The sequence below is a fragment of the Emys orbicularis genome, chromosome 17 (genome assembly GCF_028017835.1).
Source record: "Emys orbicularis isolate rEmyOrb1 chromosome 17, rEmyOrb1.hap1, whole genome shotgun sequence".
In the NCBI taxonomy this organism is placed as follows: Eukaryota; Metazoa; Chordata; order Testudines; family Emydidae; genus Emys; species Emys orbicularis.
Genome location: NC_088699.1, coordinates 23,184,465 through 23,211,086, shown reverse-complemented (window position 1 = coordinate 23,211,086; position 26,622 = coordinate 23,184,465). Strand labels below are relative to the sequence as shown.

Sequence of the window (26,622 nt, the reverse complement as noted above, 5' to 3'; positions counted from 1 at the left end):
CTTTGCTTGTTTAGATTGTACACGCTACGGGGCAGGGCCTGTCTCTTGCGGTTTGTTTGTACAGCACCTGGCACAATGGGACTCTGAGCTCTCGAGGTGCCTGGTCTGGACAATTGAAAACTCCCACCTCTCCCATGGAGGTTCCTGCATCTCCAACTAGGCCCCATCCGGAAATCACCCTCAAGCTGGTTGTTGGAGGAAGAGGCTCCCTTGACCGGGATTGGCCGCCTACCTCCGCATTTACCCCAGACGTCATTAGTCTCAACCCCACACAAAGGCAGGGGAGGCCTTATCTGGTGTGATTTTGGTGATGTCTGGGGAAAGGTCTCTCCTCTGGGGCTGGAGGGCTCATGATGGTCATTTCTGGTCCCTCCCATAACTTGTGTGCAAGAAGCCATGCGTCACTGGCAGGCCCTCCTGCGGGAGGAGTTATTGGGTGGTTTACTTGGACTGTGAGCTCCTCGGGGCAGGGGAAATCATGCAGCGCCTTAGCAAAAGGGGGCCCCGAGCCGGGTGTGCAGCTCCTAGGCTCTACGGTAATACAAATAATAGTAATGTTCTGGTTGGTCAATAGCGCCGAATCTTTTTCCTTTTACTAGCGAAAGCCACATCCACCTGGCATGTGCTCTGTCCCCATCTACCAGTGGCTAGGTCAACCGGAGATTGATGAGCCTGCTACAGCCATAGCTAAAAAAGCCATGTCCTTTAGCTCAGGTGGTAGAGGCTCATTGAATACTGATCCCGAGGTCCCAGGTTTGATCTCTGTAGCTGGCAACCCACCCTGCTGTGCTAGAGTTACAGTAGCGAGAAATGAGAAAAGACTCGTGGGTGCAGTTCCCCTTTCCTGCTCCCTACACATTCTCCCCACACCCTTCCCCTTAGGGAGAAGGTTAGGCCCCTCACTTGGGTCTCAGGAGACAGGTTCCAGTCCCTGCTTTGACACAGACTTCTTATGTGACCTTGGCCAAGTCCCTTGGTCTTTCTGAGCTTTGGTTCCCTGTCTGCATAACAGGGATTTTAGCACTGCCCTGCCGTGCGAGGTTGTGAGACTAAATGAAGGCATGTGAGGTGCTCAGACAGCGTGGTGAAAGGGGCCAGATAAATACCTCAGATAGGTAGATCTGACAGGGGCTGTGACCTTATTAAGGTATAAGGTATCACATACTCACTTCAGACCGGTCTGTGGTCTGCTCTCCCCCCGCTCCTGGTAGCTGCCCAGTGCTGTCCGGCTGTGGCGTGTCATTTCATTATTCCGGGGCTTTGCATTCACTGGGGGAAAGGGCAGAGGCAGGGGTCCAGACCCCCGTCTTACCTAGGGAAAAAGCAATATTTAGTTACGATTGCTCTAAATACATTTAAAAAACATCACACCCCAATCCAGGGCCGGCAAAACAAATCTGCCTTTTTCCTTTATTAACTGAAAGAGCCAACCCTTCGGTCTCTGGGCAGATAAGGAACAAATGTTATGCACTAGAAACCAATTGGCTTCTAACAGCTAATGAAACAAAGCAAAGGAGCTCAAAGACCATGCAGCTGCCAGAATAATACTTCTAAGACACAGCTGACAGGAGGCCAAACACTGCAGACCCCAAGAATCTCGGATCAGTGAAAACAGACTATGACCCATCAATGACTACAGGGGACTCCATGAGACTATGACATCCAGGGCTGGAGGGCAAGCACCAGCCGAGACTCATTTGGGACAAGCTCCCAGGGCCCACACCACACAATGGGGATGCAACGTCCCGGGGCTCAGCAAATCCGCCTTCCCCAGCAACGGAGCTACCGCGGGGTCCTAACAGTGGTGTCCCCATGGAGCGCTCCACCCTGCACTCCCCTGTACGTGCGGCTGGGTTCTGAATGCTTTGTTCTCTGACTCCTGGAGGTGCCAGGCAGGCGCTAGCTGGATCCTTACGGGGAAGGGAGACACGTTGGTGTCTATAAGGGAAGTGTCTATTGCTGAGTCTCACACTAGGTGTCCTCCGGGGAAATACTTATGTCCATGTCCAATGGATCTGGATCCAAATCCATGGCGGACACTCAGCAGGACTCCAGCCCTTTGCATGTGTAACCCAATCAGCGGGGAGCTCTGTCCCCATCTCCCCGTCTCACAGGGGCGTTGGAACAGGTTTTATAGCAGGGGTGCTGAAAGCCACTGAACAAAACTGTACACCCTGTGTATGATGGAATCCACTTCAAGCCAGCACCGCCAGCACCCCTAGCTCCAGCACCCCTGCCGTCTCGCAGTGGTTGGGCCCCATATAGAGCTTGCTGAGTCTACTACAGCCTTGACCACCAGAGGTGGGTCTTTGAGCTCAGACAGTAGAAGGTCCCGCGCTTGGACTCAGAGGTCTCAAGTTCAGTGCCTGGCCCAGGGGTGTAGAATTACACATCCCTGAACACTCACCTGCTTCCCTCTGGGAGCCTGGTCTTGCAAGGGTTAAGTCTGTTGCCATGTGCAACTCCTGTGGCCTGCAATCCCCATAGCAACCAGGTAAATACACAGCCCATTGACATGTCACCAGTGACCTAGGCAGGAATCCAGGTTCAAACTGCCCCCTACTGGATGGGACCAGAGCTACCCAGCTGCATGTCGCAGCACTGTCCTGAGGGCAGGCAGTGAAGATTTGCCTTTCACTCCAGCGGTGAGGGCCTATGCATTTGGAGTAGGGCAATCTGGTTCCTGTCCCCAGGAAGTTACAAGCGGAGCAGCATGGGGACAGCTGCGTAGCTCCTAGATAGACAGAGATTATATTTATACCAGGGTAAAGTCATCCCTAGGATAATGCCAGTAGCTTCCGTGGAATTACTCTGTGACTGATCCGGCCACTGTGTCTAAAACATGGTGGGTTTCATGAGGCTGCGTGCTGGGCAGGGCCGGCTCCAGGCACCAGCTTAACAAGCAGGTGCTTGGGGCAGCCAAGGGAGAGGGACGGCACCTGCGGCAATTCGGGGGCGGCAGGTCCCTCACTCCCTCTAGGAGCGAAGGACCTGCCGCTGAACTGCCGCCGCCAATCGCGGCTTTTTATTTATTTTTTTTTTTTTGCTTGGGGCAGCAGAAATGCTGGAGCCGGCCCTGGTGCTGGGGCCACACAGAACTTCACAGCCACAGAGGAGCGAAAACTCAGAGCCTCCTGCTGCAAAAGCACCAGCCCCTACCGCTGGTGCCAAAGGAAAATATTCCATAGCTGTTAGCAGTGAGGAGTCCCGGACACACAGTCAGGCAGCTGTGATTCAGCCCCGTAGAGAGCAATGCACCGTTATAAACTAGCCACGGTCACCCAGGTAGTCAGTGATAGACTGGCAATAAAACCCACCCATCTGCCAGCCTTCAGAGCCAGGACTAGAACCCAGGAGTCCGGGCGGCCAGCCCATAGTTCTAGCCTACAAGTTACAGAAGAAGGCAAGGTGCAAACTCAGTCCCGAGGGTTAAGGCCAGAAGCATCAGTCCACACCACTGGAACAGGTCAGAGTTGATGAACCGCACCAGGTCCGAGCCAAGTAGGTCAGCCAAGGCAGGGCAAGGTGTCAGGAGCAGAGCAGGAAGGAGGAGCAAGGCCAGGTATCAGAAGGAGGAGCAAGGCCAGGTATCAGGAGGAGGGCTGGGGCCAGGACCCAGGAGCAGGGCTGGGGCCAAGAATCAGGAAGGAGGAGCAAGGCCAGGTATCAGAAGCAGGGCTGGGGCCAGGACCCAGGAGCAGGGCTGGGGCCAGGAATCAGGAAGGAGGAGCAAGGCCGGGTATCAGAAGGAGGGCTGGGGCCAGGACCCAGGAGCAGGGCTGGGGCCAGGAACAAGGCCAGGTATCAGAGGAGGGCTGGGGCCAGGACCCAGGAGCAGGGCTGGGGCCAGGAACAAGGCCAGGTATCAGAGGAGGGCTGGGGCCAGGACCCAGGAGCAGGGCTGGGGCCAGGAACAAGGCCAGGTATCAGAGGAGGGCTGGGGCCAGGACCCAGGAGCAGGGCTGGTGCCAGGAACAAGGCCAGGTATCAGAGGAGGGCTGGGGCCAGGACCCAGGAAGGAGGAGCAAGGCCGGGTATCAGAAGGAGGGCTGGGGCCAGGACCCAGGAGCAGGGCTGGGGCCAGGAACAAGGCCAGGTATCAGAAGGAGGGCTGGGCCAGGACCCAGGAGCAGGGCTGGGGCCAGGAACAAGGCCAGGTATCAGAAGGAGGGCTGGGCCAGGTATCAGAAGGAGGGCTGGGGCCAGGAACAAGGCCAGGTATCAGAAGCAGGGCTGGGCCAGGACCCAGGAGCAGGGCTGGGACCAGGAACAAGGCCAGGTATCAGGAGCACACAGAAGGGTCTGTTGCAGCACCAAGCCAGAGATCCCCCTAGTTGCACAGCAGCCTACAGGTGTTTTCCCTATGCCTTATATAGCATGCCTGGGCCAATCAGGAAACACCATGGGCACTGCCACTCAGGGCCTCTGTGGGCGGGACATCCGGTGGGGCGTGAGCCAGTAGGACTCATAGCTTGCAGTTCTCCCAGTTGCCAGAGGTGGCAGTATGGACACAGCAGCTGCCTAGGAGCTACCCAACCTGGGTTCCAGGCCTGTGGCTCCTCCCACCTGTTGGTTCTCAACTGGGGGTCCTGAGTCGTGGGAGGGGGTGTCATGAACAGGAATCAGGGGGTCACAACCACCCTCTCCTTCCCATGTTGCTAAGTCAGGGAGGGGGCCTAGTATTGAAAAGGTTCAGAGCCAGTGTTCTAACCACCAGGCCATACTCCCTCCCCCATCTTTGACTAGAGCTGTTCACTCGTGTCTCCAGCCCTGGCCCCACACTGCTCCACTGCAGGCAAATTTCACCCTTGTTTTATAAATATAACTTGGTTTTTCAACCTTATCCCTTTAACTTCCAGCTGTAAAAGGTTGGGGTTGGATTATTTTAATTGGAAATTGATATCGCCAGAGGTATGCTGCTGAGACCCTCATCCCCCCAGATCAGGGATCACTCCTGCAAAAGCTTCAGAGAGACAGCCCGGAGCATTCAAAGGTGCGCAGGCCCAGAGATATGTGTAAACACATCACATTTTATGATCTTGAATCCTAAATCCTCATTAACAGGCACAGCCGAATATTTCAATTGCCTTTTTTTATTTTGTTCAATCAAAAAAAATTGACATTGATTTAACTTAAACACAAATAATTTAAATATAATAAATTGTTGTTCTAGTTCAAAAATAAACATTACAAATAATATATTAAAATAAGTTCTTTGTGGGAGGAGCAATTGCCTCCCGCGACCTCCAGGGGCTTTCGGGACGGTCGCCAGCAGCTGTTGCCGTCAGGGGCTCGTCAGTTTTGTTTCACCTGCTTGATGTACTCCTGGACCCATCGTGTATTGGGATCGGAGCAGACTTCCCGGCCTTTTTTAGTGGTAAAGCTGCAGAGATAAAAACTCGGTTCAGAATCTTCACAGGGAGAAGAAGGAAAGTGGATCCCCTGGGACACAAGCTACGGCAGAGCAGATCGTGGACACCAGATGGATTCTGTGTTGGCCAACAACACTGAGCATTTTTAAAGAATAATCAGCCAATGAGGACTCTGCTTTTTTAAAGGTGAAACCTTCGCTGAACCCTACTGTGGAGAAGCTGATCTGTGACTGACTGCCGCACATGTCAGGCCTATTGTCTCAGCCAATCAGAATGCAGCAGGTCAATAACGTTACAGCGAGTGCCTGTCACTCAGCTGTAGCACCATCCCCCAGACAGAGGGATTTAAGCTGCCTCCGACCTTGGATATCATGGGGATAAAATCACTGGATCAGCATCTCCAGCTTTGACTTTACCACCGGGGCCTCACCCCAGCAGGTGACCTTACCCTGGTGCAATGTCCAGCCCTTGACATAAGGGACATCCTCCTAAATTCTGGTCCCACTGAGCCACTACCCTGGCTCCATGCATATCCCTTCTGCTGACTCACTTCTTCCTCCATGCCCATGCAATGAGTATCAGCGATCATCTAAAATGGTGTGTATCCCTAATCTGAGCGACCCAGGGGGATCACTGCTGCAACCCTTCTTCTTCCTCAGTCTGTCCCCTGCCCACCCTTTGTTACTCTTGCTAGTGGTGTGCTTGCAGGTTAGATCTGCAGCAGGTGTAGCTATGCCCATTTACCCCAGCTGTGGCTCTGGCCCCGTCTGCCCCTACTGGAATGCTCAAGATACCCCGGCTTTCTTGCTGCCCGCTCAAAGAGAGCTGCATGAGAATGCTTTCGCAACCCCCTGCTGCTGAGTTACTCGTGGAACTGAAAGCTGTGTCAGTCCCTGATGCAAGAACCCAGAGCAAGGGCTCACGCATGAACCTTCTCCATGAGTCTGCAAAACATCAATCTGTCCTTGTTCTCTTAAGCTACCTATTGTAGGTATTTTGAAGGCCTCTAGAGGCCACAGGGGAATGTGGAGAACTTTTGAATAATTGTCTTTTACCCAGGGGTTAAAAATGCCTGACATTTGTATTACAAGAGCCCTGCAGATTCCCTCCCAAATCCGTTCATCCTATAGGGTTGTTTCTCTGCATGAACATAGAACATCTGCCCGAAAATCATACTCACATTACAGCCGGCAAGGAGCACTTGATGCTGGTGTGCTGGTACTTCACCACAAGGCTCCGTGGGATTGGCTTGGAAACATAGCTGAAGCAGCAGGAAGTTGGGGTGTTGACGCCATCTGGAAGGAAAGAAGAGACTTGAATGATTCTCTAACCCATCGCTGACAGTGTCTGAGGATTTGAAGGCTTCTCCTGCAGTCCCAATAGGGTTAGCTGACCCTCAGCTCCACCCCTTGCTGTCACTGCTCACGGGCATCTCAGAGAAGGAAGACCCCTGAGATACTTCAGCTAGACCAACTGAAGTTTATGGCTGTTTCATGGGCTCCCTCACTACAAGCCTTCCTACACCTGAAACCAACCTTGACATAGTCTGAACCGCAGTGAGTGAGAGTGAGAGCTCCGAGCGCTGCAGGAAGGCAGAAGAGAAACAGGACTTACCAAGCTGAGAATGGGCCTGGGAGCAGAGGGCAGCGATGAGGAGAACAGCGAAGGCAGCCACACAGACCTTCATGCTTCTGCTGGGTGAGGAGGAGCGGCAGCAGCTGAACAAGTTCTCCTCCTTCGTCTGATGCTGAACCACAGACCTTTGTGCCAGCTTTATACAGCAGAATTTTAGGGAAACACAGACATCAGATCAAGTACGTGATGACACACAGACCCAAATTTTGCTGAGTTGAGAAATCAAAGAGGAAGTTGAAATCTAGAGTGACTCTCAAATTCCATTTCGGTGTTTAGGTCATCAAAAGTCCTGGAAAAAAGGACAAAGGAAGCGAGGACATGAGTCCATCGTGGTAACGGTGGCAGGTTTGTCTTTGAACTAACACACCTGCCTTTGTGGGGGAGTAGGTGTGACACAAGACTCATAATGAAATCGGAAGTCTTGAGTCCCTAATTCAAATCCAGCCCAGGTCATTGGTGATTGAAGGTCATTACCTTAAGCTTCTGGGGACAGGAACCTACTGTCTGTGTGAAGCTCGTTGGGGAAGGGGGCGTCTTTTTCTTCTCCACTGATGGGGATTCCACAACCTCCCTTGGAAACCTGTTCCAGAGCTTAACTACCTTTATAGCTAGAAACAGATATCTTGCATGATCTAAAAAATAAAAAGGAGTCCTACAAAAAATGGAAACTAGGACAGATTACAAAGGATGAATATAGGCAAACAACACAGGAATGCAGGGGCAAGATTAGAAAGGCAAAGGCACAAAATGAGCTCAAACTAGCTACGGGAATAAAGGGGAACAAGAAGACTTTTTATCAATACATTAGAAGCAAGAGGAAGACCAAAGACAGGGTAGGCCCACTGCTTAGTGAAGAGGGAGAAACAGTAACAGGAAACTTGGAAATGGCAGAGATGCTTAATGACTTCTTTGTTTCGGTCTTCACCGAGAAGTCTGAAGGAATGCCTAACATAGTGAATGCTAATGGGAAGGGGGTAGGTTTAGCAGATAAAATAAAAAAAGAACAAGTTAAAAATCACTTAGAAAAGTTAGATGCCTGCAAGTCACCAGGGCCTGATGAAATGCATCCTAGAATACTCAAGGAGCTAATAGAGGAGGTATCTGAGCCTCTAGCTATTATCTTTGGAAAATCATGGGAGACGGGAGAGATTCCAGAAGACTGGAAAAGGGCAAATATAGTGCCCATCTATAAAAAGGGAAATAAAAACAACCCAGGAAACTACAGACCAGTTAGTTTAACTTCTGTGCCAGGGAAGATAATGGAGCAAGTAATTAAGGAAATCATCTGCAAACACTTGGAAGGTGGTAAGGTGATAGGGAACAGCCAGCATGGATTTGTAAAGAACAAATCATGTCAAACCAATCTGATAGCTTTCTTTGATAGGATAAGGAGTCTTGTGGATAAGGGAGAAGCTGTGGATGTGGTATACCTAGACTTTAGTAAGGCATTTGATACGGTCTCGCATGATATTCTTATCGATAAACTAGGCAAATACAATTTAGATGGGGCTACTATAAGGTGGGTGCATAACTGGCTGGATAACCGTACTCAGAGAGTTGTTATTAATGGTTCCCAATCCTGCTGGAAAGGCATAACGAGTGGGGTTCCGCAGGGGTCTGTTTTGGGACCGGCTCTGTTCAATATCTTCATTAACGACTTAGATATTGGCATAGAAAGTACGCTTATTAAGTTTGCGGATGATACCAAACTGGGAGGGATTGCAACTGCTTTGGAGGACAGGGTCATAATTCAAAATGATCTGGACAAATTGGAGAAATGGTCTGAGTTAAACAGGATGAAGTTTAACAAAGACAAATGCAAAGTGCTCCACTTAGGAAGAAAAAATCAGTTTCACACATACAGAATGGGAAGAGACTGTCTAGGAAGGAGTACGGCAGAAAGGGATCTAGGGGTTATAGTGGACCACAAGCTAAATAGGAGTCAACAGTGTGATGCTGTTGCAAAAAAAGCAAACATGATTCTGGGATGTATTAACAGGTGTGTTGTGAGCAAGACACGAGAAGTCATTCTTCCGCTCTACTCTGCTCTGGTTAGGCCTCAGCTGGAGTATTGTGTCCAGTTCTGGGCACCGCATTTCAAGAAAGATGCGGAGAAATTGGAAAGGGTCCAGAGAAGAGCAACAAGAATGATTAAAGGTCTTGAGAACATGACCTATGAAGGAAGACTGAAAGAATTGGGTTTGTTTAGTTTGGAAAAGAGAAGACTGAGAGGGGACATGATAGCAGTTTTCAGGTATCTAAAAGGGTGTCATAAGGAGGAGGGAGAAAACTTGTTCACCTTAGCCTCTGAGGATAGAACAAGAAGCAATGGGCTTAAACTGCAGCAAGGGAGGTTTAGGTTGGGCATTAGGAAAAAGTTCCTAACTGTCAGGGTGGTTAAACACTGGAATAAACTGCCTAGGGAGGTTGTGGAATCTCCATCTCTGGAGATATTTAAGAGTAGGTTAGATAAATGTCTATCAGGGATGGTCTAGACAGTATTTGGTCCTCCCATGCAGGCAGGGGACTGGACTCGATGACCTCTCGAGGTCCCTTCCAGTCCTAGAATCTATGAATCTATGAATCGAGCCGCACTCCGGCTGTGTTCACTGGGCTTGGGTCCGGCCCAGAGTCCCTCGGGGGGCCGGGGCCGGGCCGCGGGGGCCAGGCCGGGCCGGGCGGGCCGAAGCCGAAGCCGTGGGGGCCGGGCCGGGCCGGGCGGGCCGAAGCCGCGGGGGCCGAAGCCGAAGCCGCGGGGGCCGGGCCGGGGGGGCCGAAGCCGAAGCCGCGGGGGCCGGGCCGGGGGCCGGACCCGAAGCCCCGGCGCGCTCGGCCGGAACCGGGGCCGGACTAGGCCGTGCCTCCCCGGAGCCCTTCTCGCGCCCCCCGCCACCCCGGGTTACCTGTTGCTGCCTGCCCCTGCTTCTTTTCAGACTTCCCGCGAACCACTGATTCGCGGGAAGCAGGGGCTGGGGAGGAGCAGGGGGCGGAGCGTTCAGGGGAGGGGAGGAGGGGGAAGTGAGCTGGGGGCGGGGTGGAGAGCTGCGGCGCGGGGCTCTCTTGGCGCGGGGCCCAATTCAGCCGAATCGGCTGAATCGGCCTAAAGCCGGCCCTGCACAGACCTGTAGGTAGCAGAGCCAGGGACCGGGGCAGTGAAGGGTCTTCACTTGCGGGGACGGGAGAGTCTGGCTCTTGGGGTGAGTGTGGTGGGTCCTGGCCGCCTGCCTCTGGCGGACGCACCGGAGCTGCCCCTGGTTCCACACGCAGCCTGGCTGGTTGCTGGTCTCCCTGGGGCGGGGAGCTGGCGGGATGCTGGAATCAGAGGCAGATGGGTGACCGTCACCGCCGGGCAGCCCCCTGCAGAGCCCCAGGAAAGCCAGCAGTGCCCGGCCCTAGGGCAGGAGAGGCCAGTGGGCAGCTAGTGACCCTGTGCTGGAGGAGCTGAGCTGGCCGGTGGCGGCAATGCTGCGGAGAGGCAGGGATGGGGCTCTCAGAGTCTGCTGCTCTGCTGGTCAGTCTCTCCAGGGGAGCAGAGCCGTGGATTGGGGACCTGGCTAGCAGGGGCGTAGCCAGGTTCTAAGAGCAGGGGGAGCGAACACACGCAAAAAGGCATCACCAGGGCCGGCTCCAGGCACCAGACAACCAAGCACATGCTTGGGGCGGCACCTGGTAAGGGGCGGCCAATCTTGGGGTGGCGGGGGGCAGCGCGGCGCGGCATTCCGCAGGGGTGGGGGCGCTCCGGCGGCACGGCGCTCGGCCGGGGGGGGGGGGGCACGGGGCGCGGCGCTCGGCGGGGGGGGCAGCGCGGCACTCGGCGGGGGGGGGGGGCGGCGCGGCGCTCGGCGGGGGGGGGGGGCGGCGCGGCGCTCGGCGGGGGGGGGGCGGCGCGGCGCTCGGCGGGGGGGGGGCGGCGCGGCGCTCGGCGGGGGGGGGGGCCTCCGGCAGCACGGCATTCAGCGGGGAGCCGGCACGGCGCTCGGCGGGGGGGGCTCGGGGGGCGGAGCTTTTTTTTGCTGCTTGGGGCAGCAAAAAAGTTAGAGCTGGCCCTGGGCACCACCCGCTGCAAAATGCTTCAAGATGCTCAGAGAGAAACATAAGTACAAAGTACTATGATGAAGGACCCGTGTCATATCCTTGTAAGTGCCCCCTGCTGGCCACCCACTAACATTGCTGTGAGGGGCATTCCAGCCTGTGAGCGCTTTATCCCTGGGATAAAGAACAGAATCCAGCCACTGCCCCAATCTCGGGATCCCTAGGCCCACTCTTAGGGCACAGACTTTGGTGCATGTTGGAAGCTGCTATCCAGCTACCTAGTCCCTCTGGTTGCTTCCCTGACCCCTCTGACTTCCTGATATTTAAACACACCTCTCTCCCAGAACTCCAAAAGGTGTGATGTGTCAGTTGTAGCATTGAACCCCTCGGGGACATGCAGTAGTTGTGAAGAGCGAGACACTTTCCTGAGAGTCTAACACATGAATGCACTTTTATACTTAATCATGTAGAGCACAGGAGAGCGCAGATCATACAAAACAATCAACACTAAACTCATGTCCCTCACCGCTCCAGGGCATTCTCTGGGCTGGGGTCCAAGTCCCTCGGCTTGTCTGCAGTCCTTGGGCTCAGGAAAGTGGGCATGAGGCTGCTACATACTGAGGAGTGCTCCAGTCCTTTAAAAAAAAAGACAAAAGTACCGGAACATGCTTCCAATGCCACCGCTAAGTGATACTGGCAGCACCCAATTGCCATTGCAGCTCCTCAAGAAGGTGCTAGAATGGCGTTCCGGAGTGTTCCGGCACAATTCAAGCCCTGGTGCTGAGTGACCTTGTGACCATGCGGTTCTGGCGGAACCCAACTGAGAGGGCCAACTCAGGACAAATTGCTCAAACAGGGCAGTTACAGCCCAAGCCTGGGGTTTTTCCACCTCTAATGCAAACCAAACCAGCCAGACTAAGAGGACTTCGGTCTCACCCCACTGGCTAACCGCAAGTCTCACAAGCAATTCCTTAGACACTCCAGTTTCCCAGTATCACCACCAGTACCACTCGTTATGGGGACAAATGGTTATGAAAACCAATACCCAAGTAAAAGAAAAAAGGTTCTCCTGATCCCAAAGGACCAAGCCCCAGACCCAGGTCAATATACAAATCAGATCTTACCCACCAATCACGCTGTTGCCAATCCTTTAGAATCTAAAATCTAAAGGTTTATTCATAAAAGGAAAAAGATAGAGATGAGAGTTGGAATTGGTTAAATGGAATCACTTACATCCAGTAATGGCAAAGTTCTTGGTTCAGGCTTGCAGCAGCGATAGAATAAACTGCAGGTTCAAATCAAGTCTCTGGAATACATCCCCAGCTGGGATGGGTCCTCAGTCCTTTGTTCAGAGCTTCAGTTTGTAGCAAAGTCCCTCCAGAGATAAGAAGCAGGATTGAAGACAAGATGGAGATGAGGCATCAGCCTTATATAGTCTTTTCCAGGTGTAAGAACACCTCTTTGTTCTTACTGTGGAAAATTACAGCAAAATGGAGCCTGGAGTCACATGGGCCAGTCCCTGAATACTTTGCTGAGTCTCAAGGCATATTTGCCTTCTCTCAATGGGTCCATTGTATAGCTGATGGTCCTTAATGGGCCATCAAGCAGGCTAGGCAGAGCTAATCCCAGCTTGTCTGGGATGTCACCCAGAAGCATAGCATAAATTTTCCATACAGACAGTATAGAGCTAATATTCATAACTTCAACTACAAAACTGATACACACATATAGACAGCATAATTATAACCAGTAAACCATAACCTTGTCTTAGACACCCCCTTTGACCCCCTTTATACAAGATTTGGGTGCCACTACAGGACCTTGGTTGCAACAATGATCTATATGGTCCCAGTTTATGTCAATAACGTCACAGACCTCTCTCGCTGGAGCCCCGTTACCTAGCTTCTGTAACCTTGCTCTTTCCTGCCCAGTGCTTTCTCTTCTTGTAGGACTCCTATTTGTTCTGCTCCTGCTACAGTTTTCCAATGCTCCTACCTTCCCTCCCCTTCCCTCCTAGAGTCAGCTAAACTGGTTTCCTAAGGGTGCAGCTCACTCATTATCCCAGATGTTTACATCTGAATAGGGTCGTTAAGTCCTAAGCACCTTCTTAATGCATCTGTTGGGTGCATATGTGCTCCAGGGCCTGTCAGCAGTACTGGCTCCACTGGTAGAGAGACATTCACAATACAGCAGGTTTGCATAATCAGCTTCACAATATCAAGCAGAATTCATAAATTGTGCAGATCGAGCCCTAATCCATCACAGGAGGATCCTATGGGACATAGTTGATGCTCAAAGGATAGCTCTTCTATGGCCAAAGAGGAATGAGAAGCAAGCATAGCCATATAAAAAGGTACACTAAGTACTAAAGACTAATAGGGAGTGATACTTAGAAAACACAGGAAAGCAGCAAGACTTAGGGCCAATAAGCCCCGAAGTCTGCTTTCAGTTACCCCCAGGCCTCCCCAGTCTCATGTTGGGGAATATGGAAGAATAACCAGTTCAGTGTTACAGCCCACAATGTAGATCCCCCCTGACCTGGGCCAAAGAGGGCCATGCTTCCGGAGAACCTCGTTCGCTGTGTCACCAGGGGCTCAGGGACGCAAGCGGGGGCCAGGCACCTCCCACAAACTCTGCAGTCTTGCCTCAGCGTGCCCAATAAAGAGCTCTCCCCCTCCCTGCCCCTCTTGGACCCCTTCCCAAATCCCCGCCCCAACTCCACCCCCTCCTTGCCCGTATTGGACCCATCCCCAAATGCGCGCCCTGGCCCCACCTCTTCCCCAGCATGCCCCATTCCCCCTCCTCCCCTCTCCCTCCCAGGCTTGCCGCGAATCAGCTGCTCAAGCGCTGGGAGCCAGGGGGAGAAGCAGAACGCTGCAGCGCCCTCAGGGGAGGAGGCGGAGGTGAGCTAGGGAGCGGAGCGGGGCGGGGTGGGGACTGGGGAGCTGGGCTGCCCGTGGGTGCTCCAGCCCTGGAGCACCCAGGGAGTCGGCGCCTAAGGCGCCACTTTGGGAGAATGTGCAGTGGGGGAGCGGCCGCTCCCCCTGCTCCCCCCCAGCTACGCTCCTGTGGCTAGCACTTCCTGGCCAACATTGGGTCAGTCATGCCCCCCACTTCTCCACAGGGGCAGGCACCTCTGTGCATGGGGTTCGCCCCTCCCCCAGCAGCGCTATCTTCCCACAAACCCCTTGAAAGGGGTGCTGAAGACAGGCTTCTGTGGAAGTGGGGGTGCTGGTGCCCCAGAGCCGGTGCCCGGGCGCAAAGCCCAATGCAGATGACCCCAGTGTCCCACAGGACCCATGACCTGCTGGGACTGTCCCCTGGAGGGTGCTAACCCCGCCCCGACAGAGCAGGTCAGGAGTTGTTCCTCATGGGTGTGGTGCTGGGCTTTCTCCCAGCGGGGAGGGGGGTGCTCTGGCCCAACGCCGCCCCCTCCCCATGGCAGGTGTTTCTAACTGGACCCCTCAGGCAGGCGGCCGGGCACACGTGTGACCAACTCTGGGCACATGCCATCTCCAGGCTGGCCGACATCAATCGGCAGAACAGCCAATGGGCCCCCTGGAAAGGGATGGCTGAGGTTTTTGGGCGGTGCTGCCGGCTGCGCTGCTGGGCGTGCGCTTCCGGCTCGGCCAGGGCGTCCACGTGCCCACCCGGCTGCCTTCGCCGCAGCCAGTACCACCCCGTGCGTCCCTGGGAGCCCTGCGGCCCACCCACGTGATTTAAAAGGGCCCAGGGCCATGGTCGGTGGGTATCAAAGGCAGGGGGAGGACGTACCTCCCCAACAGACTTGTGTGGCCCTGCCCACACTCAGGCCCCTTCCTGCTTCCTGGGCTGTGCTGCTGGGGGCTCTTCCCCCCGTGGCCGGGGCCCCAAGCGGGGGGGGGGGGGGTAAGGGGAACCGGCCTGTGCTCTGGGGATGGGGGTGGGGTCGTCTCCCGCTCACCCTCCCTCCTGGCACTCTGGGGCTGGCAGCACTTGGGCGGCCTGGGGGTGTGTAAGGAGGGGGGCTGGCTGCTACGCCAGGAGGGGGGGGCACAGCTTCCCTCATGCCACCCAGGGAACCCCCCCACTGGTGCCGTCCTGCAGCAGCGCGGAGATCACCCTTGTTATTGGACATACCCCTTGCTCGGGACAGGTTGGCCGTGAGGAGCTTTGCACCCAGCATTCAGAGCTGCAGGCAAAGTGCCACCGTGACCAGCCAGCAGTGGGGAGTCCACAGAGGAGGGACAGGCTGAGGAGCTGGGTCCTTCTGAAGTCTGAGCAGTTCTTGGGGGAAGGCACACTGCAGGCAGAGGCTGTCCGGGCCTTGTGGGAAGCTGCATTCTGCGCTGAGCCCTGCACTTTGGGCAGGACGCTGGGATGGGGAGAGTTCGAGAACAGCCACCGGGATCAAACGCCTGGGCAGTAAAACCTCTCAGGAAAGGACAAGGCCGGGGGGTGGCCGGTCTGCAGCAGAGGGCCCAGGGGAATTGCAGCCATCTGCAGATCTGCGGGGAGGTCTGGTGAAAAGGACGGGGGCTGATCCTGCCTCCTGGCCAACGAGCACAGAAACAGAGTCCAGCGACTGCAGCAAGGATAATGGAGGTTAAATATCAGGAAAACCTGCAGGACTCCAGGAGCAGAGCAGGGGACTGGACAAGCACCTGGGGGAGGCTGCAGATTCCCCACCCCTGGGGCCCAATCCCCATTGCCCCGTGCCGTCGCTGGCACTGAGCTGCTCGGGACGAGTGGGGAAGCCGGTGACTCGCTGGGCTCAATAATTAGTTGTCAGATATCAGCTCTTGTTAAAGATTATTAATGCAGACAAGAGGGGGGGAGTGGGAGAATAGGCATACTGTCACTTTAAATCTATGGCAGGGAGCCAGGTACAGGTGGCTGGGAAGGGTCAAAGAAGCAGAGAGAGACAGAGCAGCCGTGGGGTTAATCCTGCTCCCCTCACTCTAATAAAGTCCCTTGTTCAGCGTTGGAAGAAAGCGACACTTCTCCTTTGTTCCCTAGGGCAGCTAGAACCCGCTGTGCCGACGGGAAGGGCCTGTCGTCAAACCAAGTGAGAGGAGGGACGTCTCCGATCCCGGTGCGGAGATGAGAGCGTCATGTACGTAAGTCACTCAAATCCCATGGGAAGCCCCCCCGCGGTGACTATCAGTGCCAGAGCGCACGAGTGCTTTCCACGGCCGGGCTGGCTACTCTCCCCTCTGTAGCATGGACTGTTTGTACAATGCTTCACGGGGGCCAGGCCCCTGAGCCTCCCAGAGCAAAGTGCAGACAAACCCCGCCCCAAAGATGACATCACAGAGACACACAAGCACGGGTGGCATGTGAACCTCCACTTCAGGGACGCGAGAGCCCCGGCCCACCCCTTCCGCCCGAGGCCCCGCTCCACCCTTCATCTTCCACCCCCCTCACCCGCCGGAGCCCTGAGGCCTGTCAAAGTCAGACTCAGGACTCACAATTTGTCAGACCACTCTGTTTATTAGCACAGCGCTCTGCTAATACATTCAGATAATGTGAGCCCCCATGCAAGACCCAAAACAGTGTTATTTATACAGATAAAAGGGCGTGAACTAAACAAAGGGACAAAGAGCAAAATTGTAAAATTTACCTGGGGCACAATATGCATATCCTGCTTCCTTACTAACTCGTATCCATCTAAGGCTAATGCTTCACCAATTGCCCTTAAGTGGAGCAATTGTTCTATCTTAATGTCTGCTTTGCTGACACGTGGATCGCAGCATTTCTCATTTCTACTTAAGGTACATACAGCATTCTTTAATTCATTCTATTTCTTTAATAGAATTCGTTTCACTTTCACAATCCCGCCTTTTGGTCAAGTTTACGCAAAGACCAACAATTACTGGGTTCCAAATATTAATCGTTCTTTATCTCTTCGTTCATCAGTGATATTTAACATCATCATATTAGCACACTGTTTTGGGGCAGTCACCTGGGTGGCATACCTTACACAATTCTGGATACAACAGGAGATTAACTGAAAACATACAAAAATCATTAGGATTCCAAACAGGATAGTCAGGAAGTTTCCTATGCCAGAGACATTGAACAGGTTACATAGCCACTTCCATAAAGAACTCAGCTCTTCATGGGGAAGATATGGGATTTGTTCTAAGAGGCTAGCGCGATCTATTACCTCTCTGGTGTCGTCAGGTATAAACACACAACATTCTTTTCCAATGAGAGCACAGGTCCCTCCTTTGGCCGCCAGCACGATGCCCAATGCCTGATGGTTTTGGAGGGCCATCTGTCAGATCGCCCCTGTTTCTTTGGCCAGGGTTTTTAAATTCTCTCCGGTTTCATTTGCCATTATTTCAACTACTGCTTGTAACCTCAGGAGCCTTTTTGCATGGTGTATTACTCCCCCAAGTGGGATAAGGGAACTGCCAATGGCCTCTTCCCAGGTTAAGGGGCTTATGTTATTTACATACCATTGGGCATCTGGTAAGTCCCTTCTTCTTCGCCTGAAATTACGGAGGCGTTCTCGTGGGAAGGACCCTAGCACTCGGAATTGTGGGAAGACTCGGGCGGGATAACAGATACCTGACCAGTTAGCTGGTAACACAGTATAAGCTTTGGTCCCACAAACCCAATGATGGCCTATTAAGGCCGGGAAGGGTCGGTTGCACCCATTTGTCACATAGGTGCCTGCAAAGGAGGAGTAATATCCTTCAAAGGGCACAGGGTAATTCTCCTTACGAGGAGTGGTGTTATTTGCATGGCATTGAAAGATTGTATTGTTTTCACTAAGATTACTGTAGGAGGAACAGGAGATTGATTTTTCTGTTTGATCCCAGGTTGAGAAAAAAATTCATATCCCCATACCCAGCCCGCCACTCTTTAGTTTTGTTTGAATAATCCCATACACCATTGGCCACAATATGCTGAAGGCAACGTTTTTTCCCCCAGATCCAGCCCTGTCCCATTACACACCCAACACCAATGACCTTTTCCCTCCACCACACTTATCCATTTAGATACATTTATTCCCACTGCTTCCCAAGTGTCATTGTTGTTCCATGTTTTGTTAAATGGACAAGGTCCTCCAGTGAGGTCTGGGGAATTGAGTGGGATTGCCAGGACAGGAACACCAGCTTGAGAGTGGGCTGGGATGTGGCTGCAGACCCAGCAGTTAGAAATATTAAGGGTCTGAGCTATCCACACTTGCTGCTGGATAAAAGAATTGTCTTTGTGGACTCCCCAGACCTTAAGACACCAGCAGCCGAGGAACAGGCGCCACCAGAGGCGCATGTTGGAGGCAAGGCCCTTCTGGTTCTGACAACCTCAACTGAGGGAACCGCAGTCATGGTTTTACATCCACCAGGCAGCAGGCGCTAGGCTCGCTACTGCTCCTTCTCGGGCCTTGCTTTAGGTCGTCGGCTGCTTCTGGCAACCCTTACGAGAGTGTAGATTGTAAGGTAGTGCAGGCTGTTCCTCTACGTCTTCTTCCGGAGTCAAAATTGACTCTGCGTGCTCCTGAGGTGATGATTGGTTCGCTGGGGGTGGTGCCTTCTTACACTGCGAAGCATGTATCCATGCTGCGATGCCAGACAGTTTAACAGCCGTCTGGATAGTAAGCAGTACCTGATGATTCTTTGATGTCCTTTAAGTCTCTTTACTTCTTTTTCCTTAACTCTGGCTATAACAATGGCCTTCACACCTTATCTTTCCTGATGCATACATTCCTCATTCACACAAACAGATTGTATTCTCAAACAGTAGTATTCATATCAAGCAAAAAGGCATTGCAAATTGAACCTTGCTAAGTTTTACAATCAATAACCTAGTCAATCAAATCATACATTAATTCTTATGGGACATTATAAAATCGTGCTCCTACATATCCCCCTTTTGACACAAAGATTATTAATCGCCAGTGTCACTTCTTATTTAGTCCACGTAATAGAAAATACTGGGAGGTGATATGGGCCTGTGGCTCTAGCTTTGCATACATTTGTTTTATTCTACAGCACATTCCAAACATTTCAATTAAACACATACAATTTAAAACCCAAAACAATTAGGGGTAGTAACATTAGTATGCCAGTAGTTCTGGGAGACCATCCAGAAAATATGTTATACCAATGGTAAGCTGTTATGTCTTTCTGCAGTGGCAATTCTTAACATGTCCCCATTTGCGTGTATAATATAATGGTTCACATTGCCTTTTTGTTTTGTTTTTAGGAACTATGTTACCTTTTAACAGATGATTGGTAACTTTCTGCCATCCAATGCCAAGATTGATCGAGAACTCAGCTAAATCAGTGCTTACAGTAAGTGGAGACTATTTGTTTCTGTATTAGGTTGTCCTGTAGCTGGTATCAGCTTTTTCTGAAAGACTAACATTTTTCTACCGCTTTTGGGGTGGCATTTATTATTGCTTAAAATATTCCTTTCTTTCACAAATACCCTTGCTGATTGCAGGCAAAACAAGAGCAATTAACTCCATATTTGCCTGTGGTTTTGTTCTATAGGCAGGCCAGGTTTCAATGGCTTCTATCTTTTAAGGGTTATGGGGAAATTATTTCACTGTTCAGTCATTAAATCCATGTGTACCTCAGTTTCTCTTTTCATACAGCAGACCAAGTTTGTAATGTTTTTCCTGCTGTGTTAAGCTTTTAGTTTATTTACAGGTAATAGCTGAGAAGCATCATTACCAAAAAGGATTTTTTTGGAAAAATCCTACACACTATACATTGTTACAGGGGTACTTATTAACATTCAACTCATTTCAATTAAAGGTATCTTGTTATACCGTGCCTTTTATTTAGACAATTTGTTTGCTGACCAGGTATGTCCTTTATCTGTAGCTTCTTTGAGCTGGCAGTTCTCCCCCCCCCCCCCCCTTCATCAATCAGTTAGGTAATTTGCATAAACAGAGACTTAGCTTTTGGATTCAAAGCCATCAGCAGACACAATTAACTTTTACCGGAGTTTTGATTCCTTTTAACTCTTGCTTCCAAAACACACACACATCTGAAAAAGAAAACACAATCTATTGTGGCTCCATTGGAGCCCTGATAGGATTTTAATTAAGTAGCATGTTTCGCTTGCATTTCTTTCACTCCTTCTATAATAGACACTGCACATGTCCTGGGGAAAATGCACATTCCTTCTATAGTTTAACGTCTACACATATCAATCATGTATCCTTATCAAAGTGACAGTCTGATTACACAGAGCCATCCCAAGGCTCAGTGTTTCTAACATTGCTTCTTTTTGTTTTGTGCACCTCACCCCTGCTCTTGCTTCAGAGGGGCACTGTCTTTATCCTTTTACTACAGCTCATCTGCTATTTTGTTACAAAAAACAAACAAAAAAGAATCCAGAATCTCTCCCTAGTCTCCTGATTTTGACTGCCCTGCTGCAGCCATGACTTGGTCTTTATTTAAAACCATTTTAAATTTTGTAAAAGACTCAAGTTACCCCGTAAGTGTTAAATACCAAATCCCAAAGCCAAACAACACGGATTACCTGTGTCTGGCAAAAAGGTCTTGTCAGTTTTGCAACTTTGAATTAAAGAGTCAAATGGATTTTTAGTGGCATTATTAAAAACAACACAAAACCGATTTATCTTAAACCTACAAAACAGGAGTTTTACAAACCAGGTGAGTTGGTTTAGGTTCTTAGAACCTCACATATTTCCACAGACAGAAACATACACATTTTCTTTTCCTTAACATTCCTTCTACACTGTTCTGTTTTTCATAGCTGTATATAGATGATATTCCCTTTATACATTTGGGTCAGTTAAGTTCCAGTAGAACACCCCCCACCCCCACCCCCGGCCCATGTTCTAGCAAATTTGACTAAATTGTCCATAGTCAAATGATTTCAATCAGAGTGTCTCTTTATTTGGATTATTTACAGACATTCTTTTGGGAAAGGGCCCATTTTCCCTTCAGAATGGCTGCAAAGAAACCAAGACTTTTTTTTTTTTTTTTTTTTTAAACATGGTCCTTAACATTTTTACAAGGTTTAATTGCTTAATTCTTTCCAGCCTCCGTAGAGTTAACTTTTCACTCTCTTTCCTTAAATCACTTGTTTATCTCCCAAAATGACACCTTTATCAACCCAGATTTCACCATTTTAAGTATTGTTCCAGGGATTCATGCCTTTTCTTACTCCTGACACTATGCCCTTAGGGCTTCCAACCTGTTTCTCAGTTTCTTTATCTCTTGCTTGCCTGGGCCCGATCCTGCTTTTTCCAATGAACCGTTTTTGTGAGGGATATTGTGGTCACCTCACAATTCCGAAAGAAACGTCCAAGGAAAGGGACCAGAAAGGGTGGGGCCAGCCGAGGAGCCCACCCTCCCTGCTGAACCGGTAGTGGAACAGTAAAGAATCAGTTTCTGAGGCAGACAACAAAGGGGAACAGAACAAGGGGCTTTTTTTCTTCTTTCTTTTTACAAAGAGATGGGAGTATGAAGGGGGTTGAGATCGATCCGGGGTGTTTTTTTTTTTTTTCCCCTCGGAGAACAGGGTAAAGGGGAGCGCTCAGTCTGGTGGTGGGAGAGGAGGCCAGAGGAGCCCTGGCCGAACCATCCCAGCTGCCCCAAGCCCCTGATCTGAGCTGAGTCCCCCCACCAGCTTATACCCGCCACCCATGCACAGAAATCTACCAGACAGACCCACATGGCACCTGCTTTGTCAGGATGAGGACACTGCTCAAAGACACCTAGAAACCTGGCAGGACCCATCAGTTTGAAAGACACCTTTGATTTTCCCAACAGATGCAGGAATTGGCAAGGAGCAGAACCCCCCCCAACTGCCACACCCAAGCAGAAATCTTTCTGCTGCTAGAAATACACCAGGCCGATGCGCATGGCGTACGTCAGCAGCAGATGCCAACACCTGAAGATATGCAATCAGTTCAGAGAGAACTAGGAGTTTTATGGATCTGTCAACATTTCTTCCAAGCCTCGGATATGTATGTGAGCCCGAGACAACTACGGGACAAAGCTGCAGGCTGGACATGGGCACTTTAGCATGATGTAGCCTGCAACGTATCAAGGAGCAGGTGACCAACTATCCCGCCATGAAATACTAGGGTGTGAATGGAGAGACAGCCTGGCAGTGGAATGGGGCTCGGGGTCTCACTCCTACAAGAGGGAGAGACGGCAGCTTTCACACCAAGGTCGCTGTCGCCAACACAACAAGGAAACGCTCAGTGGAAAAGGAATGTCGTGCAGTAATATTCACAGGTGATCAGGAAACCGTTTGAGTAATGTCAGGTGGGGGTTGCCAGGCCTGGAGCAGAGGTCCCAGCCACGCGCCTCTGCGCAAACATCAACTCCCCTCCTAGGGGGTCAGAGTTAACCCCTGGAACGACCACCACACATAACAGCACAACACTGTTCTGTGACCGGGGCAAAGCCCGGAGCAGACCCAGGCCAGGATCCCCAGTAGGGGCACGCCTGGCTCGACACACACAGACTCTCTGCCCCGTGCCAATGCAACCCCCTCCCCCTGGGGTCAGCCCAGCCGGCCCGTGATCTGGATGGTGCTGGCGGGCTGGGTGAGCTCAGCCTGGTGGGTCGGTTACTGGTCTCAGCTCCTGTCTGCTGAAGGCTGAGAGTTTACACAAATCCCCTTTTGCCAGCAGCCGGCTCTCCTGCCAGCAGCTCCCGCCCTGCCCCAGCTCAGGGCTCCTGTCCTGCAGCTTCTCTGTTTTCTTTCCAAATTTCCCAGGCTGCCCCACACCATTCGTTCAACCCCCCACCCCCAGGGTCAGAGTTAACGCTGTGTGTTTGAGTGGCACTCCCTCAGCCAATCAGGTTTTTTCAGTGTAGCCTGGGGGGCGGGAGCTCTCTCCCAGCTTCACACCAGAAAGTGACTATACACCAGCTGGTGGCCCCCAAGGGCCTGCCCTACATGCGGCTGATACCGCAATGCCACAGCTCTTAGCCATCAGCTATGAGAAAGGGGCTGGGATGTGCATCACCGACTTCTTACCCAGAGCATTTACTCTGGCACTTTCCGCTCAGAACCACGTCCATTCCCTGCAGCCTGGCTGCGGGGGTGGGGGGGAAGGAGGAGAACAGCTGCACTGCACAGCTGGAAAGGCGCCCCCTGGTGGGTGCCTGGGGCAAGGCCCCTCCAGCTAGAAGACCTGCCCTTCACCAGAGGCAGCTGGGTTGGGATCCCCCCCACAGCTCTGCCCCAGGGGCCTTGGCCGGTCTCTGACTTACAACAGGGCTGGATGGGAACTGCAAGGAGAGAATCTCCCCACAAGAAAAGATTCAGTATTAACGTCCCAGAGACTGGGGAGACCTTGGTGCCTCTGTCGGCGATGGGGCCATCCATAGGCCAGAGTGCCCAGGGCTGGGGAGCTCAGGGACAGGGGGGCAGGTGTATCGGGGTGTGAGGAGCCACTGGTGGACATCACACTTCTGACCAGGGGTTCAGGTCCCTTGGGACTGGAAGTGGAGGTGGGGTTGGGTGCAGGTGGCAGTTACATGGCATTGGCTGGGGTTGGCATGAGTTAAGCCTTGAGAGGCCTTTGTTGATTTGGTGTCTCTTTAGGGGACAGCTAGATCCTGGTGGGGGTCTCAGAGGCCTCCAGGGGGAGGAAGAAAAGCAGCCAGGAGCCACCATTAGGTGGCTCCTGACCAGGGTACGCTTGGCCCCCCATCTCTTCTTCCCCACATGGAGCCTGCAGCTCTATTTGTGGGGGCAGGGTGCGGTGAATGGCGGCACAGCAAGGAGGCCTGCCTGGGGCACGTGGGCAGCGGAGAGTGGTGGTTTGGGGGATTAAAACGGGCTGGGGGAGGCATCTCAAAGGAGCTCTGTGCTGGGGCCGGGCTGCCTACGGTGTGCTGGGTTCGGAGTTGCTGTCTGTCTATTTCTGTTTGTCTGTTTAGACTGGCAGCTCATCGGGGCAGGGACCGTCTCTCACTCTGGTGTGGGCAGCTCCCAGCAATGGCCCTGGTCCTGACTGGGCCTCTTGGCGCTACCGTAACCCAAATCAACACTAATATGAATGGTCCTGCTCTTCAGTCTGTGCCAGCACAAAGCCAGAGGCTGATATGGCTCCACCCTCCCTGATCGGACCCCGGATGGGCCCGCCCGGGCCTTGTGCAGCATAGACCCAGCTGAGTGGTTTGGCTGGGACCTCATTAACTCGGCCCTCCCTGGACGGGACTCGAGGAGGGTCGGCTGGACCCGAGAGCAGCTCGCACGGAACTGAGCATTGCCAGCTGGGATGACAATGACCTCACCCAGCTCAGAACTTCTGAGCCGTTTGGATCCAAACAGTCTGATGCCGTTTGGATCCAAACAGTCTGATGCCGTTTGGATCCAAACAGTCTGATGCCGTTGGGATCCAAACAGTCTGATGCCGTTGGGACCAGAACATTCCAGGACTATTTAGACCACAACAGTCTGGTGCCCCTTGGATCAAACCCTTGGCTCAGGTCAATCGTGATCCTGTCTCTGCTGCCTGCACTGTGAGATCTGGAGATTTAGCAGGAGAATTGGACCAGAACCGCCATCCCTTCCCCAGCAGAGACCCGGACCTCCTGGCTGGTGGTGGACAGAGAATCCAGGAGGTTTCGAGGACTGTGACAGGCACCAGCCTTGGCCCAAGTCCCCAGAGCCAGGACCATGCTGCACAGCCAGGGGCTTCCTGCTGACGCCCCAGAGACGAATCCTGGAGCTGCCCAGGAGGGGTCAGGTGAGCAGGACGTTCCCTGGGCCCACAGGACACTCGGGGGAGAGGCTGGCAGGGGTCCTAGGTCAAGGATGAACTCGAATTCTCTCTCTGCCTGCCTCAGGGAGGTCTCAAAGGGGGAGGGGGAGAGAAACAGAGACCCCACCAGGGCACAGTGGGGGAAACAGACTCCAAGTGGGGAGAGACAGAGCCCTCTAAATGGTTAAATGGAAAAGAGGAAGGGGGAGACACAGACACCCCCCCCCCAAGGGTGAAGGAGACACCAGGAAGAGGAGATATCTGGGGGCACGAAATGGCTCTTCCATGTAGAGATGCCAGTGCAGAGTCCTGGGCCCGTGGGGTAACGAGCCTAAGCCAGGGGCCTTGGAGATGGGCACAGCCAGGTCTCAGGCTGCTCCTGGTAACCATGCCAGGGTCATAGATGTCAGGGCTGGGGCAGACCAATGGGGCAGAGCGTCCATCCCCCCCAGGGCCAAGGCAGCATCGACACCGACAGGACGTTGTCTAGGGCTCTGTCCAACCTAGTTGCCAGTGTGCCAAGCAAGGGGGCTCCGGCCCTTCCCTGGGTGCAGCGTGTCAGATCCCTGACTGGTCGCTCCCCTGATATTCGTACTCAGTGAGTCCCCTTCCCAACCCCCTCCCCCTGCCCACAGAGGGCCCCTTTGGGCCTGGGACACAGGGCTGGGAGGCGGAGGGGGACGCACCGCAGGGGGGGATGGCCGCAGGAGTTGGGCTTTCATTCTGCTTTCAGAGTCGCAGAGATCAGGGGAGTCGCCCCCTCGTCAGGGGGTCTCTGCCGGGAGCTCCGTTCCTGGGGAAACGGCGGAGCAGGGGGTCTCTGCCTCTGCAGGCCCCAGGGACCCAAACCAGCAGACCTCCACGGCCACATCCGTCACCAGCCACACCTCCGCCCGCGGCGTGCAGCCTGCGGCCTCCAACCGCCTGTGTGCGCAGCCCCCAGGGGATCCACCCGGCGCGGGCGTGAAGAGAAAGCGCTCGGCCCGTGTCAGAGAGGCCGAGGGGGAGGGAGAAGAAAAGTCCCTGTTCTATATGAAGGTCAGGGCCGTGAACGGCGTCTCGGTGGCCTGGGAGACCGGGGCTGGCTTTGGAACCATTAGGAAGCGCCCCCGCATCTTTAAGGCCAATTACAGCGGAGGAGAAAGCTTTGCCGGCTCGGACCCGAGCAGCTCCCACACCAGGTCCGAGCTGGGGGACGTGGACCCCGAGGCAGAGAGCGGCGTGGGGGGGCCAGCAGAGGAGGCTCCGCAGCAGCCGATGGGAGCGCCCCCTGAGTGGCTCCTCACCCCCGAGCAGGGCCTGCGCTGCCTGGCCTGCTGCCGAGTCTTCCCCAGCCTGGAGGCCCTGACCCAGCATGTGAAGCACGGGCTGCGCGAAGGCTTCAGCTGCCGCGTCTACTACCGGGTGCTGGGGCAGCTCAGGGCGGGAGAGCCGCCCCGGAAGAGACGGCGACGTGGGGGCCGCGAGTGCAGCAAGTGTGGGGGAGAGATACGGCGCCCACGCAAGGCTGCCAGATAGGCCTGGCAAGGACGCGCCGGGGGAGCCCAGCTGCTGGCTGAGACCAGAGACAACTCTGCCAGGAGAGCCCTGAATACACAGGGTGGGGACCACAGCCAGCAGCGGGTCTGGGCACACACGCCAGTCGCTGCCCCCGGCTAGGAAGCTCTGCCCGCTGCCGGCTTGCCAGCCAGACCCGATCTCCACATGAGGCCAGGACAACGAGCTCTGGGACTCACCGTGATACACCCTGGCCCCTGCTTGGGAAAGGCCAGCGCTACGAGCATCAGGGCTGAGAACTGGCAGCTCCAGCAGTGCCAGGCCAACGGCATCCCAGCCCAGCGCGCCAGATCCACACCAGGCTCCCCCCCGGGGCCAACAGGC

General features: G+C 53.4%; 2 protein-coding genes across 2 annotated transcripts; one reads left to right on the top strand and one right to left on the bottom strand.

Moving 5' to 3' along the window:
• Window positions 1-5,295: 5,295 nt before the first annotated feature.
• LOC135890931 (C-C motif chemokine 3-like) lies at window positions 5,296-7,059 on the bottom strand. The gene is made up of 3 exons (XM_065418407.1): window positions 6,987-7,059; window positions 6,553-6,667; window positions 5,296-5,383 (listed from the first exon to the last, which is right to left on the bottom strand). The coding sequence occupies exons 1-3, from the start codon at window positions 7,057-7,059 to the stop codon at window positions 5,296-5,298; spliced, it is 276 nt and encodes a 91-aa protein (XP_065274479.1).
• A 17,597-nt stretch (window positions 7,060-24,656) lies between these two features.
• Window positions 24,657-26,259, top strand: LOC135891042 (protein FAM170B-like). Its single transcript, XM_065418531.1, has 2 exons — window positions 24,657-24,726; window positions 25,475-26,259. The coding sequence occupies exons 1-2, from the start codon at window positions 24,657-24,659 to the stop codon at window positions 26,257-26,259; spliced, it is 855 nt and encodes a 284-aa protein (XP_065274603.1).
• Window positions 26,260-26,622: the final 363 nt, after the last annotated feature.

Coding starts and splice junctions, on each gene's coding strand:
- LOC135890931 (XM_065418407.1), bottom strand. CDS start 7,059: ATGAAGGTCTGTGTGGCTGCCTTCGCTGTTCTCCTCATCGCTGCCCTC. Junction 6,668..6,986: donor CCAGGCCCATTCTCAGCTTG/GTAAGTCCTGTT, acceptor CTTTCCTTCCAG/ATGGCGTCAACACCCCAACT. Junction 5,384..6,552: donor TGCTCCTTGCCGGCTGTAAT/GTGAGTATGATT, acceptor TTATCTCTGCAG/CTTTACCACTAAAAAAGGCC.
- LOC135891042 (XM_065418531.1), top strand. CDS start 24,657: ATGCTGCACAGCCAGGGGCTTCCTGCTGACGCCCCAGAGACGAATCCT. Junction 24,727..25,474: donor AGCTGCCCAGGAGGGGTCAG/GTGAGCAGGACG, acceptor TTCTGCTTTCAG/AGTCGCAGAGATCAGGGGAG.